This window comes from Athalia rosae, chromosome 1 (assembly GCF_917208135.1).
Source record: "Athalia rosae chromosome 1, iyAthRosa1.1, whole genome shotgun sequence".
Classification (NCBI taxonomy): domain Eukaryota; kingdom Metazoa; phylum Arthropoda; class Insecta; order Hymenoptera; family Athaliidae; genus Athalia; species Athalia rosae.
Genome location: NC_064026.1, coordinates 271,524 through 284,357, shown reverse-complemented (window position 1 = coordinate 284,357; position 12,834 = coordinate 271,524). Strand labels below are relative to the sequence as shown.

Genomic DNA, 12,834 nt, shown 5'->3' with positions numbered 1-12,834 from the left:
CTATTCACCACTATTTAAAAACCCTGCAGAACCGAAGGAACGTGTAAGCATGCGCAGCCCTGTAACAGCTGTGGATAAACTGTAGGTTTGGGCTAATATAAAAACTTCTGTTCACAATAAAATTTTCGCGTGGTTTTATTTCGATAACGCAGCCAAACTCAACGTGGGCGAGGCAGATCCAAGGTATAAATAATTTCGTCAATTTTAATTCTGCCATTTATACAGCACTCATTTGCGGTATGTAGTACAGTCGTTCTTTTTCTAACTCACGTCAGTTCAGATCAGTGATCATGACTTAAACTGTCAACGTGCAATTTCGATGAAAACTATGAAAATTAATTACAGTTCGGAAAAAACAAATTTATAACAGGTCCTAAGAATTAGACGTGATCGATCAAATGTGGACGTAAATAGCGATGAACAACCAAATACGACAGCCATATGAGGGCCTCCTACACAAATATACAAACGCCATGAAAGGATGGCAATATCGATGGTTTATTTTGAGTCCTGAGACTGGGGAGTTACATTACTTTTTGAGTGAATCGGAAAAAAATCAAAGACCACGCTGCTCAATTTACTTAGCTGGTGCTGTTATTGCACCAAGTGATGAGGACTCAAATACGTTCACAGTCAACTCAGCAACAGGTAAAAGCACAATGGGTGAAGAAAACTTTATTTAACAACTTATTGAAATCTACTTTTCCCTAACGCCATTTTTTCCGAAGATTAATTTGATATTATTTCATGTTTGACTGGGGACAGGTGATATGATAAAATTACGAGCCACAGATGCTCGGGCTCGCCAGGAGTGGGTGGACAAGTTACGGGCAGTTACCGAGATGTATACACGTGCTATAGCTAGCAGTCATCCACCCTTGCCACCACGAGAGCATTCTGCAAACCCAGTCAGAGCTCCTGTAGCAAAACTTGAAGTTCTTGATGCATTTGCCAATTGTCAAGAGCAATTGAACAAGGCTGAAAAACACAATGCTTTGGTTGCTCAAGCAATTGAGAATTCCAAACTCCACTTAGATCCAGATTTGCTAATGCTCAAAGCTTTGTCTCATGGTACATTGCACACTCTGAGTCAATGCCTCAATATATTGTATAAATAGTATATTGTTTATCTGGCGTTCTCTACCACTTGAGACAATAGACGATATAATCCTGTGATGTAAGTTTGTTCGAGGATGCTAACTATTCTATAAAACACGAGGCCGTAGAATCTGATAATATGTGGTTGGTAAATGAATTATTTGTCAATATTTTCAAGATTCGAATTTTTTCGCAGTGAGAGCATGATTGGGGTTCCCGGTTCCGTTTGAATGCAGGAGACATTATCTGTGACTAATTTTTACAGGAGTGAAACTTGTACAGATTTTTATTGATGTTATATCTGCATAAATAATAGTTTGTCTGGATATCATATTCTCTCATGTGGTTATTGCAAGGTACGTCAAATTTTGATTGATATGGAAGAAAAAATTATTATATGAACGAACAATTTTAGGTCTCCTGATATATTTACTTCTCCTTAGAACACCCATGTCGTATCTCGCTATGTATGTAAATATACGAAGCATTCAACCAACACACTATACACCGAAATAGAACTTAGCAGCCTCACTTTTTGACTACAATTGAAGTGGACATAACAAAAGCAAAAGCAACTAAAACATCATTGGCATCTGATTTGAAACTGTAGCATCTAAAGCTCAACGTATTCTTAAACAATGTATAGGATAATTTAGAATTGTACCATATCACAAGGAGTAGAGAATATATCACTGAATGTATCTCTGACCAAAAATCATAGGAGTCTTAAGAATAAAGCAGTCTTATTGTACACATGGAGGTACTTGAAATCATCTAAGATATAAGCCCTGACTACGTAATTCCACGACTTTCTCTTATTGCTATTAGGCCATTAACGAAACTCACCACAAAAATGGTAAGAAATATTTTCGTTTCGTCTCATAGTCGATGCATGTAATGATCCACGATCTTTTTTATGGCATGAGTCCGTTTTATTGTAACAAAAATGACTAAGTAACCGTTATTACGTACTGCAATTCTCGCGCCTAATTTTATGGTACATGTGATTCTTTTGCAACTTCAACTGATTCCACTGGGCTAATAAATGTCTTCATTGTTGGTTCTTTGGGGGGCATCCACGATGGTATGATTTTGTCATGGAGACGCCAAGTTCCATACTGGTTTGACAAATGCTTCTCAAAAACAATGTACTCGATGACATCTTTTTTTACAATCTCACTACCATGCAGTAAACGACCAAATCGGTCATAGATTGCCAAAACCTGTGTAATTAAGATAGATTTTCAATTATCCATCATGAGAATGATGACTCTGAGATAATATTAGAGTAAATCTACTAATCGATATTAACCTGCTGTGTATGGAAACGTACGGTCATTTGACCAAAAATATTATCTTTTGATATAACCTCAGTACATCTAGCTTGGACAACACGACTCGGCTCCAAGGATTGGATAAATTTCCAATGCAAGGTTTTGTCCCTGATGTTGTGAATCATTTCCTGAAAAAAAATTCGTTACTGTTATTGATACTTCATTAAAATATCATGTTACATATATACATTGCAGAGTCTGAAACAAAGTTGGTAAGTACTTACAGGGTACGCTCGCTCAGTGACGTATTGTCTGAGAGCTGCTTTGTTTTTACTGTAAAAGTTTATGGTAATTTAAAATAATAACAGCTATGGTCGATATAAACAACTATTACATCCATAGGATCTTACACAGCCAACGCCTCATGTGCTTTCACATAAATATCACGTGCCACTTCAGCAAACACCTTTAAATTAAGATCCTCGTCATAATTTCTCATCTTCCTGACTGCCATCATCGATTTACCTTTTTGCGTTAGAAACTCGACTTTTTGTTGGGCGCCCTAGAGAAGAAAAGTAATTGGATGTGCCAAAGACCTCTCACACTAATAAATTGACCATTTGTGAATTGAGATGAAAAGCGATTGATTGTCAAGGGCTTTTAGTTAATTGGTAAGCTTGATCTTTACTAAAAATGTTGATGCCCAGTTACATACTACTTTTGAAATTGCTGAAAATTTCCCATCTCCCTCGGGGGGGATATAAGGTTCGAATATACTGCTGGTACAGCCTATATAAATAGGCCGTTCATTCCAGGGCCTTGGTTTCACAAGGCCACGTTCCTTCATCAAGCTCCTTGTTTCTTCAGGAGTCATATCCTCAGCTTTACGATTTGGATCCCGAAGATCCAATTTCAGCACTTTATCTCGACGCAATTTCTTGAATTTGGGGTCCCAGTGCTTTGTAGTACGATGCCTAACCAACTGAAGGTACGGGGCTACTGTGGCACACGGCATTAATTGTAGCGGCACGTTGCCCTGAGAGGAAGAAGAAAAATTAATGCCATTAGTTATTGGCAATTATACATTAGCATTAAGTAGGCAAGATGAATAATATGAGCAATGAATTCAATAAAACTTAACAAAGAATAGAGCATTTTGACGTGAATGGGAGAAATCGACGTGTGTTCGCACTGAATTGATTAACCAAAGCTAGCCAATTTCTAGCAGGTGAATACATGAGGATATGGCTGAAAATGTTGAAAAACTTACCTGAACAATTCGGCCGAAGTTAACTAGCATGTTAAAGGCAATTTGAGGCATTGCGAATACAAGATTATTCAAAACACTTCTGAATTCCTGGTTCGCTGATATGTAGAATCCCGTGGTAGAGTTTCTACCACCGTCTCTACCCAACGACAATAGTCTCTACTGTAGAATAAATAGATCAGTTGTGATCCGTTGTCTGATGAGAGCGCTACATCTCTGGCGCTACCAGCACGGCACTCAATGTTACTCAATTCTGTCGGGGGATTCTGTTATTGAGTGTTACCTATCGACACTCAACGATTCTGTCTTCATTGAGGGTTTAACCCACGAAGAGTAAATATAACCACGATTAAACTCTGGTATTACAATTGTAATTGTTTAGTCATAATTAGTTATGGATATCGTTTTGCTGGCCTCTCTTGTTACGGGACTAATTATAATATTAGCTATCCTAGCCTTGTTTTCAAAGAGGAAAGGTAATGAAAAAATTTATTCAAACATTTTTCTAATAGTAAGAGGTTATTGACCTATTTATTTTATATCTTCAAACCTTCTCAAACTTTGGTATGTCTCAAAGTAGAGCGGAACAACTAGTCCTTCCAATACTGCATATGTATATAAATTAGTTTAAAGCTTTGCCCTGTCTTTTGCCTACTACACAGGAATGATATAAGGAAACTGGCAACTCCATATGCCATCCATGTTAAGTTAACGCTAGTCAGGCATATCAAGTGGCCAGTTTCCAAAAATTGTCACACACAATTGATGAACTACCAGGTGATGCAAATTTGAAAAATGCATTTTTCATATGTACATAGGTACTTCTGAAGCAAATCCCAGAGGACAACCACCGTTAGCACATGGTCATCAGCCACGACGTGCTGCAGGTATTAGAAATGCGAGACATCGCATGCATATGAATGCGGCAGGTCCAGTCAGAGCAGGTAATGAATCAGACGACAGCAACGATGCCAATGATGAAAATGAGGATCCAGATGTTGGCACATCTGATAACAAGCTGGGAACTAAGAAAAGGGCAAAACTAGAGGCTAAAGCAGAAAGGAGGATGCATAGGGAGGCAGCAGAACGTGATAGGGAAGAGCGGAAAAAAAGGGAGCTGCTTCTTCAGGAGAAAAGGGACAAGCAAAGCGAAAAGGAAAGAGTAGAGGAAGTTCAGAGAGCAGAAGCAGAAAAAAAGGCCAGAGAGGAGAAGGAGAGACAGGAATATGAGGAGTATTTGAAAATGAAAGAGGCCTTTAGTGTCGAAGAGGAAGGTTATCAGGAAGGCTCTGAGATAGAGGAGATCAATTTATTGCAGCAATTTCTGGACTACATCAAAGCTAACAAGGTTGTTGTCCTTGAAGATTTAGCTGCTCATTTCAGACTTAAAACTGTCAATGTAATAGAGAGGATACAAGACTTACAAGCTGATGGTAGTTTGACCGGAGTTGTTGACGATCGTGGGAAATTTATATACATTTCAACAGAGGAGCTGGAAGTAGTGGCCAAGTTCATAAGGCAAAGGGGGCGAGTAAGCATCACAGAGTTAGCGGAAAATTCAAATATTTTGATCAATTTAAATCCATCGAAATCGAATTCTCTGAGCGTTTGAATATCGCATATGCAGCATCTGGTGTGATAATGAAATGGGATAGCTAGATTCTCTGTGAGAACATCGTTTATTCGTTGCTGACACACATTAGTACCTAATACTATTAGGTTTGCATAGCATTGAAATTATCTACTTCCATAGATTATCTAAGCTACCATCAAGATTTAATAAATAATTTTACCATTTCGCCGGAATATCTCGTCGTCACGCTTAAACTAAATATATCTGATAATGTTAATATGTGTCTCAGATGTAGAAAAGGTATCGTAATGAATTTCAACCAGCATATTATCATTATTGTTATGCCTGGCAAGAAGTTTGATGTATTTTTATATATATATGACATAAACAACCTACCTTGTTAATTGATATGCCGTATATTATAGTATAAAACTTTTGTACACACATCGTAATTATAAGTGTATGTTACATACAAGCGAGATGTGTCAGTTTTTAGAAGTGCTGGGCACTTTTGGTATTTTTGCCAACATAGTCAGGATTGACTCTGTGTTGGTTATAGGCAGAACTAACAATTATAAATGTTCTTTGTACATGTATCTATATAAGGTATTTTTAAGTACCACGCCATGTTATATTCCTGGGTATATCTGAATCGATTTTACTGGCAGTCGCGATGTTGCGATTGGTGAAGTAAAAAATCCATGAGTAATAGTTAATTTTATAACAATACAACAAAGTAAATTTCTATTGTTACTTAAAATATGCTTTGCGTTTGAATCCCGAGAAATCCTATTTCTCGCATTCTTTTGCCATGCTAATAGTAACTATTTAATAAATACGTTATACTTTTCTACAAAGAATTATTATTTGTAGGATAAAGCTATAATACCCAAATTACGTTGTATGTCGCAATTGATTTCAAATTGAAATAGAGATCTAGAAAGAGCGAGGCGGCCCTAGAGTCAACGCGTGGCGACACTGCATCGTGATTATGACATTTGACGTATTTTACCGAATCTGTGGTGGGATTGGTATATAGCGAGTTGATGTATCCATCTACATATCAATCACAAGGCAACAAAATATACCATGTTTATCGTGCTAATGGAAAGATGATAATGATTATGATCATAGAATTATGTTTATGACATCGATGATGACACTAAGGATAATATTGATAACAGCGTCATGATGAAGGAAATGAAATTTTGGTATCAAATATTTCAAATACTGAACAACATCGCTATATGTTCCATTACATGAGAACTTAGTTTTTTTTTCTCAGGTATGGACCGTTACGGTCTATCTGAACTTGGTTATACTCCAGCTCAGGATTTGGCAACCAACCGAATTTTCACGAAACCATTCACCCGTAGGGATTGATAATAGACTAGAGTTCCGTAAGCGTATCCATTGAGACGTGAAACCCAAACCCGTTGTCGGGCTTATCTCTACTAGACCCAGCCCCGTCATTTCTGGAGCATATCTCATCCTTTAGAGTGGATAAAACTCTTCGTACCTCACGATTGTGCGGTGGGGCGATGTGAAGAGCTTCCTTAACGTCCGAGAGAGCGTCCTCGAAGTGCCGTGCGTCTACGTTGGCCTTGGCGCGAGCATAAAATGCTTCGTAGGAGTCGGGCTTAGTCTTCAGTACTTCGCTTGCGAGCTCAATTGCTTCTTGGACCTCCTGAATACAAATAAATTCAGACACAAATATTACATATTTCAATAGCTATTCTATTCAGTTCATATCAATAGTTGGTGGTATGCTGAAGTACAGTAAAGGCCGTAATAGCAGTAGACAGCAAAGTAATGCAGTATATGACTACTTTTACCGCACTTGCGAGCATATGTAACCACTGGCTAGAACTATAGGAATAGTCGAGAAAAATAAGAGACAAAATTGCTAGCTTGTGACGAAGGCAATAAACATTGTCTTCAACTCACGTTCATTTTTCGCTTGCATCTGCTCAAGTTCAGCAGGAAATTCAGACGCAGCTGAGTAAAGGTTGGAAGATGCAAGAGAAGGTGATCCTTGTCACGCTCTTGCTCCTTTGGTTCTTGATCCTGATTCAGACTTTGTATAGAAGTTGATGGAAACTTCCGAAGAGCATACCCGTAGCGGTGTGACGCTTCCTTTAGTCGACCCTTCCGATATAAAACATTTCCATCTTCCAGCAACTTGTTCAAGAGGATTAAAAGGATGTCCGGCTTCCCAGCCGCCATTGCCCAAGTAGCTGGTCCCAACTTCGCGCCACGGCGCAAAAAACATTGAACAACAGGTATGTTTCTGCAACCAATGGCTCGATCAAGAGGTCGCATCCCATGGAGGTCAACGTGCTCAACCGCAGCACCCCTGTCTAACAGCAACTGTACCAACTTTGGATTCCCCTGCAAATTATATTTGAATTGGTCAGTAATCATTGCATAGTGCCCGGATGTCAGCCACACAATATATTGAGCAAGAAGTATGATTAAATTCTCATTGACAGGCCATAGAACCCTGGATTGGGTGTGACTCACCTGAAATGCGGCAAGGTCCAGAGGCGTCCTGCCAGTTTTATCGGTGGTATTAATGTTTGCGCCGTGGTCAAGTAGTGACTGGACAGCGGATATGCGTCCTCGAACGCAGGCCCATCCTACGGCCGTCAACCCTTCATTGTCGGTAGCTTCTAGCATTGCACCATTGTCGAGGAAGAGTTCGGCCAGGTTACAGTGGCCCTCGGCCGCAGCTACCATCAACGCAGTGCGTCCGACAAGATCGCGTTGGTTCAGAAGCGGTTTGGCCTGATCTAGAATTTGGTCAGTGCTACTGGACAGTGAACCTGCAACATTATTGGGAAGATTAACAGGTTTTAATAGCGAGCTGTAGGATATCAACCAAGCTTCTTTAGACCATGTTTATAATAGATGTAAAAAGGATATAATGATTGGAATAATAGTGCGAATCGGATGCAATTATGAAATTAATTTAAGTTGGAATCTCCTACATTTTATACAAAGAGTGGGTGTAACGGACATGTTATGGACCAAGTGATTGATGACAAGTCAGATGCGGCCAAGTGATTGATTATTCGTCATCAGTTATTATCATAATGCTCTCTCATTTTTCCAAATGCCCGGAAATTACGTATAATGTCCATTTAATCACTTGGTCCATAACAGATATACCTTCAAGAAGTCTCTCCGCTGCTCCCCAGTGACCATCCCGAGCAGCAAGCATCAGAGGCGAGAAGCCCTTGGCATTTACGGCAGCAGGATTAGCACCACGAGCGAGTAGAGCGCAAACTACAGCTGTGGAGCCATGAGCTGCAGCGGTTGTGAGCGCAGTTTCTCCTGTAAGTGAGTCAGGGCAGTCCACCTTGACCTCGGCCATGTCGAGAAGGTACTCGACAATTTGTTCGTGGCCCTGCGCGGCAGCAGCAACCACAGCCTGCTGTGCAGCTTCAGCCCTGCCGACCTCGGAATCTACCGTTCCTCGGGCCACTTTGACAAGCCAGTCACATGCCAGTAGATATCCGACCACAGACAGCCTCGCATGCCTTGCTGCATGCACTAGAGGACATTGCCCTGCCATGTCCGCGTGTCCTAGTGATGCACCGGCAGCCGCTAATCTGTGACAAACATAATTTGATGACTCACTTGTGCGTTACCTGCAGATACTGTGAGTCAACGTCATCGAGTATCCGTACCTTCGAACTACGTCGCAGTGACCACGAGCTGCTGCCAGAGATAGGGCGGTGCAACCTTGACTGTTAGTGAGCTCTACGTCAGCTCCAAACTCGAGTAATAGGGAGATCATTTCCACAGATCCCTCGTGAGCATGCATGCAGAGAACAGGGGCACTACCCAGGTACTCAGTGACATGGTTAGGCGATGCACCGGCTAGTAGAAGTAGCCGTGAAACTTTTACATTCGGGCTGTAAATGTTTCGTAGAGTGCATAATGCTGATGAGACGCTTTCAGTCGAGGATGTCAACCACGAAGCCTGCAACAGAACCAAAGGAATTTTTCCTAATGGATTACTTCCAACTGGTAATAGATATTGCAATTCATATCCCATGTAAGCCGTTTATACACCACATATCAAAGGCCAACTCGGGACGTTAATTTGATATCTACAATTCATTGTATGTAGGATCAGTAAGTTAAGTGAGTACAATGAAAATATCACACCTGTAGATCACGCGAAGGCCAGCTGGGTGCAACTCCGCGGTATACGTGTGCCTTGAGAACATGGTGCCCTAGCTCCAAGACTTTGTCACCATCGAGGGGTGCTTGAAGCCGTGACAGTCTGAAGGCTATGGCAGCGTGTCCTAGTCTGAGGTCACAAAGAAACTTTGTTGACTCACCCTCATCTCGCCGTATTAGCCACTCTCTGAACGATGGGTGAAAGAACATATAGGTGTTGTCCAAACGTTTCACCAGAAATCCTGACAACATCTGTCGAAACGATACGAAATTGGGTATGATAACATTTTGTAAAAGGAAAGCAAGAGCATCACGTTTATTGGCTATGCATCGAGATCCAACATATTTGTTACATAATTATTACATCGTTTTCACTTATATCATGCGCGAAATTACTGAGTGAGGTAACTTACGTTGAAAATTTCAAGATCAGGACAGCATGGATATATGAGAATAGGATTAGTGTAATTTACACGTGAACTGTAAATACATAGTATTGCATACATGTCATACCTTGAATCTCTGGAGAAAGTCTTGCCAAGAAACGAAATGGTCGATGTTGAGAGCGTTGACGGAATAGAAAATCTCAAGGAGTGTCAGGGGGTATAGTGCAGCCAAACAGACCCCCAAAAGGGGTTGCACCCTGTCGAAGGAGGTAGCGGTTGGAAACCTCAAATTGAAGTGCAGTAGAAATATTTGAGCGAGAGAGACGGGTAAAACCTGTGGGAACGAAAATTGTGAACAGAATTATACATGCACCCGTAATATATGTAGCATTTTTACGTATGGATATGGTAATTCATGGGTGAGTGGCAACCGCACTGTACACTTATGATTATAGAAATGAAATTGGTGTGAATATAAAATGAAATAAAACCGTCCGAGCTATTATTTGATAACGAAAGCATCAACTCAATGTTTATTTTTCTGAATCAGGAGAGCTTGAATTTCTCACCTTGTAGCTTGCAGATTTAGCGACTAGATGTCCACTCTCGATTAGGTCAAGGGTCAGCTTGGCGAATAGAAAGTTTCCCTTCGATAGAGTCAGAAGATGGGAGGTAAACCTGGTTTGATTAGCTCCGCTGACATTGGCCTGGATCGACGGGCTCTGGCTGAGCCGATAAGTCACATAATCAGTGAGATCTCTGGTGATATCACTGCTTTTGGGGTGGACCGTGGATTTGTCCAGTGATATTCTCGCAAAGGGAAACTGTTTTGCGCAGTCCTCAAGTTGTGTTCGTACGGTACAGATAATCTTGAGCCATGAGGGCAAGTTAGAAGCATGTCTGGCTAAAAAAGAGGCAATCGTATCGCCGCGGTCTGGCCGGTGATATTCAGCTTCGCAAATGGCATCGATTAGGATGATCTGTGGACAATTTCGATCGATGAGTATCTTTGCAAAAGCTGCAGTTGTTTGTAAAATTTCCCGAAAAACCGACGCGTTTTCTTCGAAAACGCGGCTTATATACGTTGTACTCACCATATTAGTGCACGGCAACCTATCGGCTTTGTGCAGTGTGACCATTGGCTCAATGATTCCTCTGGTGAGTGCGAGGTCGGGGTCAACGGTGCATTCTCTTTGGGAAACAGATCCTTGAAGATGAGGTTCTGAGAGGAGGTATTCCCTGTAGGCGACTAGTTGAGGAGCTTGACAGAGTTGCGCAGCCAGAGAATGAATCAAGTCCGGGACAAGGCATGTGTTATTGTTGTCTGCCTGGCAAAAGTGGTAAGCAACGACGTGAGATGCCAGTTCACGGATCTGTAAGAAAAAATCGGTCGCACGATAATATAAAGAATTCCACAATATGTCAACGATTCACGGCGCAATCGCAGTGCAGCAACGTGATGATGTCAATGTACCTTGTCATTCGTGTTCTGCATCGATACTTGGATGAGGGGGCTCGACGACTTCCCCCTATCCTCAATATCGGCATAGTCTTCCGGAGGTGGAATTTGTTCTCTCCGGCGCCCGAAGCAGCTGTGCTCGACAAGCTGGAGAATGAGCGCCGTCTTGCCTGTACCTGGAGATCCGGAAATTAGGACACCGGAAGATGAACCACTTACAACTGTATCCAGTTCGTCCACCAGCCATTGTCGCCCAGTGAATATAGGATCTGCCTCCAGCAGAGGCACCTCAAAGAAAAGTGGCTTCAACGTCAATTGCACCGAGCGATACTGGGCGAAGTGTACTGTATCGTGAAACAAAAAATTCATCAAACCTGTCTTAAGATTAACTGTTGGACGAAGATAAATTGACGCGTTACTGGTATCATTTTGTAGAGAACTATCGCATGCGTCAACTACGGGATTCTTAGTGTTATCTACATACAGTGCCGAGAAATTATACTTCGAGAGTTTCTCGTTACACATACTTCTAGGATCTGTTGATTCTTTGATTATTCCCGATCTTCCTGATCTTCGAACGCACGTTCTTCGTGTCTTAAAGACGCCGAGTTCTTCAATCTTCCCGGGTTGAGTAGCTGCAAGGGAGAGAAGCAGCGGATCGTGAGCTAATTTATATTTGGTCAACCTCCGCGGCCTGCAAGCACCCGTTTCCTACAGATGTGCAGTTCGTGGTAATATAGTCATGGATACTAACTGGTAACAGAGTGTCTCCGGGGCGTCAGCGGGCTGGAGCTACCGTTCGATAAGCCCGAAATCGACATTGAAATGAGGCTAGCCACGCTATCACAGTCCTTACCACCGCGATGGACGATGGCGACTTCTGCCTCGCTGGAGGTTCCATTCAGCGTTGATACCGGGCTGGTGTTTGTCGACGCTAGAGTTTGGGTTTCGAAGCTCGTTAAACTGCTGAAGGATGCCGCAGAACTTTCACGACTTTGGCTCTCGCCGAGCCTAGTTGAGGACCTGGGGCAGCTACCGTTACCAACGACGCTCCGAGAGTTTCCTCCAAGTAGCAGACCTAATCTCATGTAGAGATCGGACTGCAAACATTTTTTCGTTCTCGACGAAAGTGGCCTAACGTTGGCGCCTTCGTCATCTGTGAAACGAAGGGGTATAAAGAGAGTCAATTGACGAAAACTCCACATCGTGGAAGAATCAAATCGATGCAGGACCGAGAGTCATTCCTACCTTCTGAATTTAAGGTGTTGATACATACAACACCTAGGTATGTAAACAATACTTTGAGAGGTATGTATGCACGCACCATATATTATGATCGTCTGATTAAAAGTGACAATCGCACTGAAAATTTCTCAGATCAACAGGCCTGTACAAGCAGTTGCTCAACACGCGTGTGTACCATGTGTATAACTCAAGGAGAGTGTAACATGCATTGTTGTAAAGCATGACCGTGGTTATTAGGTATTAGTGGGACAATTTCGAGGATCGTACAGTCAAATAAAAGTGAACATTCACGGAATAATATAGCTATTTCACCGTCGAATTTCGAGCGATGATGTTGTTCA

The 12,834-nt window shown here is 41.6% G+C and overlaps 4 protein-coding genes across 14 annotated transcripts in view; 2 read left to right on the top strand and 2 right to left on the bottom strand.

Annotated features, from left to right (window-relative positions):
* The first annotated feature begins 29 nt into the window (after positions 1-29).
* LOC105693459 (oxysterol-binding protein-related protein 11) lies at positions 30-1,851 on the top strand. 7 transcript variants are annotated; one of them, XR_001103469.3, is made up of 4 exons: positions 30-183; positions 371-648; positions 766-1,177; positions 1,295-1,851. XR_001103469.3 is itself a non-coding variant. In XM_012413400.3 (3 exons), the coding sequence occupies exons 2-3, from the start codon at positions 417-419 to the stop codon at positions 1,116-1,118; spliced, it is 585 nt and encodes a 194-aa protein (XP_012268823.1). In that variant the 5' UTR covers positions 30-183; positions 371-416; the 3' UTR covers positions 1,119-1,851. The 7 variants fall into 7 exon arrangements, 4 of the variants coding, with proteins under 4 accessions (XP_012268823.1, XP_012268824.1, XP_048506766.1 ...); XR_001103470.3 differs by having other exon boundaries at positions 766-1,454; positions 1,542-1,851; XR_007277153.1 differs by having other exon boundaries at positions 766-1,454; positions 1,514-1,851.
* Positions 1,852-2,008: 157 nt separating this feature from the next.
* LOC105693456 (probable 39S ribosomal protein L45, mitochondrial) lies at positions 2,009-3,839 on the bottom strand. Its single transcript, XM_012413398.3, has 6 exons — positions 3,643-3,839; positions 3,088-3,408; positions 2,783-2,934; positions 2,657-2,705; positions 2,411-2,560; positions 2,009-2,321 (listed from the first exon to the last, which is right to left on the bottom strand). Exons 1-6 carry the CDS (start codon positions 3,691-3,693, stop codon positions 2,091-2,093), a joined length of 954 nt encoding a protein of 317 aa, XP_012268821.2. The 5' UTR covers positions 3,694-3,839; the 3' UTR covers positions 2,009-2,090.
* Positions 3,836-6,063, top strand: LOC105693457 (DDRGK domain-containing protein 1). 3 transcript variants are annotated; one of them, XM_048650787.1, is made up of 2 exons: positions 3,836-3,972; positions 4,458-6,063. In XM_048650787.1, exon 2 carries the CDS (start codon positions 4,550-4,552, stop codon positions 5,249-5,251), a length of 702 nt encoding a protein of 233 aa, XP_048506744.1. In that variant the 5' UTR covers positions 3,836-3,972; positions 4,458-4,549; the 3' UTR covers positions 5,252-6,063. The 3 variants fall into 3 exon arrangements, with proteins under 3 accessions (XP_048506744.1, XP_048506742.1, XP_012268822.2); XM_048650785.1 differs by having other exon boundaries at positions 3,856-3,998; XM_012413399.3 differs by having other exon boundaries at positions 3,885-4,115.
* The window catches only part of LOC105693455 (protein TANC2), a 27,749-nt gene continuing 20,214 nt past the window's right edge, over positions 5,300-12,834 (bottom strand). For all 3 annotated transcript variants that reach the window (XM_048650625.1, XM_048650641.1, XM_048650630.1), the window contains 12 exons: positions 12,003-12,404; positions 11,776-11,883; positions 11,264-11,592; positions 10,884-11,162; positions 10,359-10,769; positions 9,917-10,123; positions 9,389-9,655; positions 8,905-9,200; positions 8,384-8,826; positions 7,736-8,037; positions 7,160-7,603; positions 5,300-6,899 (listed from right to left, as the gene is read on the bottom strand). In XM_048650625.1, coding sequence (XP_048506582.1) covers positions 6,603-6,899; positions 7,160-7,603; positions 7,736-8,037; positions 8,384-8,826; positions 8,905-9,200; positions 9,389-9,655; positions 9,917-10,123; positions 10,359-10,769; positions 10,884-11,162; positions 11,264-11,592; positions 11,776-11,883; positions 12,003-12,404 — 3,785 coding nt within the window. In that variant the 3' untranslated portion in view covers positions 5,300-6,602. The remainder of the gene's footprint in view (positions 6,900-7,159; positions 7,604-7,735; positions 8,038-8,383; positions 8,827-8,904; positions 9,201-9,388; positions 9,656-9,916; positions 10,124-10,358; positions 10,770-10,883; positions 11,163-11,263; positions 11,593-11,775; positions 11,884-12,002; positions 12,405-12,834) is intronic.